Below are 2,038 nucleotides of genomic sequence, written 5' to 3'. Positions count from 1 at the left end.
TTATCCGAACATCGTTGGTCTCGATACGTTTGTTACTGTCACTGTGCGTCTGAGTCTTTCGATCCCTGGAATCTCTTGAAACTACTCCCAGAAAACCTTTGTTTAGATTTTCAAAATGCGACCGAGTGAGTATTTCCTCGAGAAAGAGACACTTAGAAGTCCTGACGCTGCAGATACGGTCACGTGTCTGGTACCAGCGGAATCCCAGCCAGCCACCGGGGCTAAGCTCACTTCTGTCAGAAGTGTCACCAGCTACAGAGCTGGAGGTCCAGCGGGCGCCGTCTGAAACTCTGTATCCGCTCGGCCGTGGACCCACTGCCCTCCCGCCTTCGCTTGGTGGCCGTGACAAAGCACCGCACACGGGGGTTGAAAGAAGAGACATTTATTCCCCACAGTCTGGAACCCAGGATGGAGGTGTCGGCAGGTTTGGGCTTTCCTGCGGCCTCTGTCCTCGGCTTGCAGGTGGCCGCCGTCTCCCTGTGTCCTCACGTGTCCCTTCCTCTGTGCAGTGCGCCCCTGGGGTCTCCGTGCATCCGGATCCCCTGTTATAAGGACCCTAGTCAGACTGGATTTGGGCCACGCTGATGTCCTCATTTTGACATAATCATCACTCCGAAGACCGTGTCTCCAAACACAGTCACTTTCCCAGCTGCTGGGCTTAGGGCCGCAACGTACAAATTTTGAGAGACACGACTCAGCCCCTAACACCCCCAGCACCCACTAAGTGTGAGACGTTTTCCTTAAATACAAACAAGCAAACGAAAACCCGGCGTCCAGAAGTCAGGTGACAGGAGGCTGCTGAGTCGACGGCTAAGGGGAGAGTGGGGGGCGTGCAGATTTCTGAAGGTAAATATTGCCGTGTCACAGCTCATCTTGTTTCTTTTTTCTCCCTCAGCGTTGGAGTTTCTAGATCAAAAGATGTGCCACCGTTTGGTCCACCGATTCCCAAAGGCGTAACTTTTCCGAAGTCGGCGGTGTTTCGGGACTTCCTTTTAGCCAAAGTAATCAATGCAGAAAACGCAGCCCACAAATCGGAGAAGTTCCGGGCCATGGCCACTCGGACCCGGCAAGAGTATCTGAAAGATCTGGCGGAGAACTTCGTCACGACCGCCACGGTGGACGCCTCTGCCAAGTTCAGCTTCATTACGCTGGGCGCGAAGAGGAAAGAGAAGGTCAGGCCGCGGAGTGACGCCCACCTGTTCAGCGCGGGGGCGGTCACGTGGCCCGTGCTGGCACGCGACTTCAGCCAGTCGGCCGACATCCAGTGTCTGCTGGGGATCTCCAACGAGTTCATCATGCTGGTCGAAAAGGACGCCAAGAACGTGGTCTTTAACTGTTCCTGCAGGGACGTCATCGGGTGGACCTCCGGGCTGACGAGCATCAAGGTGTTCTACGAGAGGGGCGAGTGCGTCCTCCTGTCCTCGGCGGACAGCTGTGCCGAAGACGTCAGGGAGATCGTCCAGCGCCTGGGAGTAAGTGCGGCTGCGTGTGTCCCGCCACCCCGGTCTGCGGCCCCAGGCACACTGCGGCCCCCGCTCCAGAGGCGTCACCAGGGTCTCGGCGCCTGGGGAGCAAGGGGCTGTTGCGTGCGGACGCAGAGCTGTGTCACTGCTGAGCTCACCAGTGCTGGGGAAGCGGCCGTTACAAATCGACGGGGAGGGAAAAGTGAGGCCAACTTTCCAGGGGGAACGCGGGATGTGTTTTTATAGTATTGGAAGGAAGAACAAGAGAGTTGGCTAGAGGTCATGGCCGTCTGCAGGGACTGCAGGTCGGCACCTTCCGGGGGGGCTCGGCGGGCACAGACTGCTGTTGGGTGGTGGACGAGCGCGTCCCTTGCAGCTCGAGCTCTGCGTGTTCGTACAGCATGCGTGTTTGTTTCATCCGCGGGATGTAATGTGTTGTTAATCTTCCGGCCACAGAAGAGGCGGTTCTTGAGGAGGTTTCACTAGAATCACCCGTTAAGTGAGACACGTGCACAAAAAGTCATAAAGATATTTTCTAATTTTATCTCTAGTACTAAACCCCTAATTGATGTTTA

At 56.2% G+C, this 2,038-nt stretch overlaps 1 protein-coding gene across 1 annotated transcript in view; it reads left to right on the top strand.

Annotated features, from left to right (window-relative positions):
• SIPA1L2 (signal induced proliferation associated 1 like 2) overlaps positions 1 to 2,038 on the top strand; it is a 150,782-nt gene that overhangs the window by 95,551 nt on the left and 53,193 nt on the right. The window contains exon 10 of the mRNA XM_023523050.1: positions 896 to 1,472. Coding sequence (XP_023378818.1) covers positions 896 to 1,472 — 577 coding nt within the window. The remainder of the gene's footprint in view (positions 1 to 895; positions 1,473 to 2,038) is intronic.

Source organism: Pteropus vampyrus, unplaced genomic scaffold (assembly GCF_000151845.1).
Source record: "Pteropus vampyrus isolate Shadow unplaced genomic scaffold, Pvam_2.0 Scaffold375, whole genome shotgun sequence".
Taxonomy (NCBI): Eukaryota; Metazoa; Chordata; class Mammalia; order Chiroptera; family Pteropodidae; genus Pteropus; species Pteropus vampyrus.
Note: the sequence above shows the minus strand (reverse complement) of the source record. Positions and strands in the feature narration are given on the sequence as shown.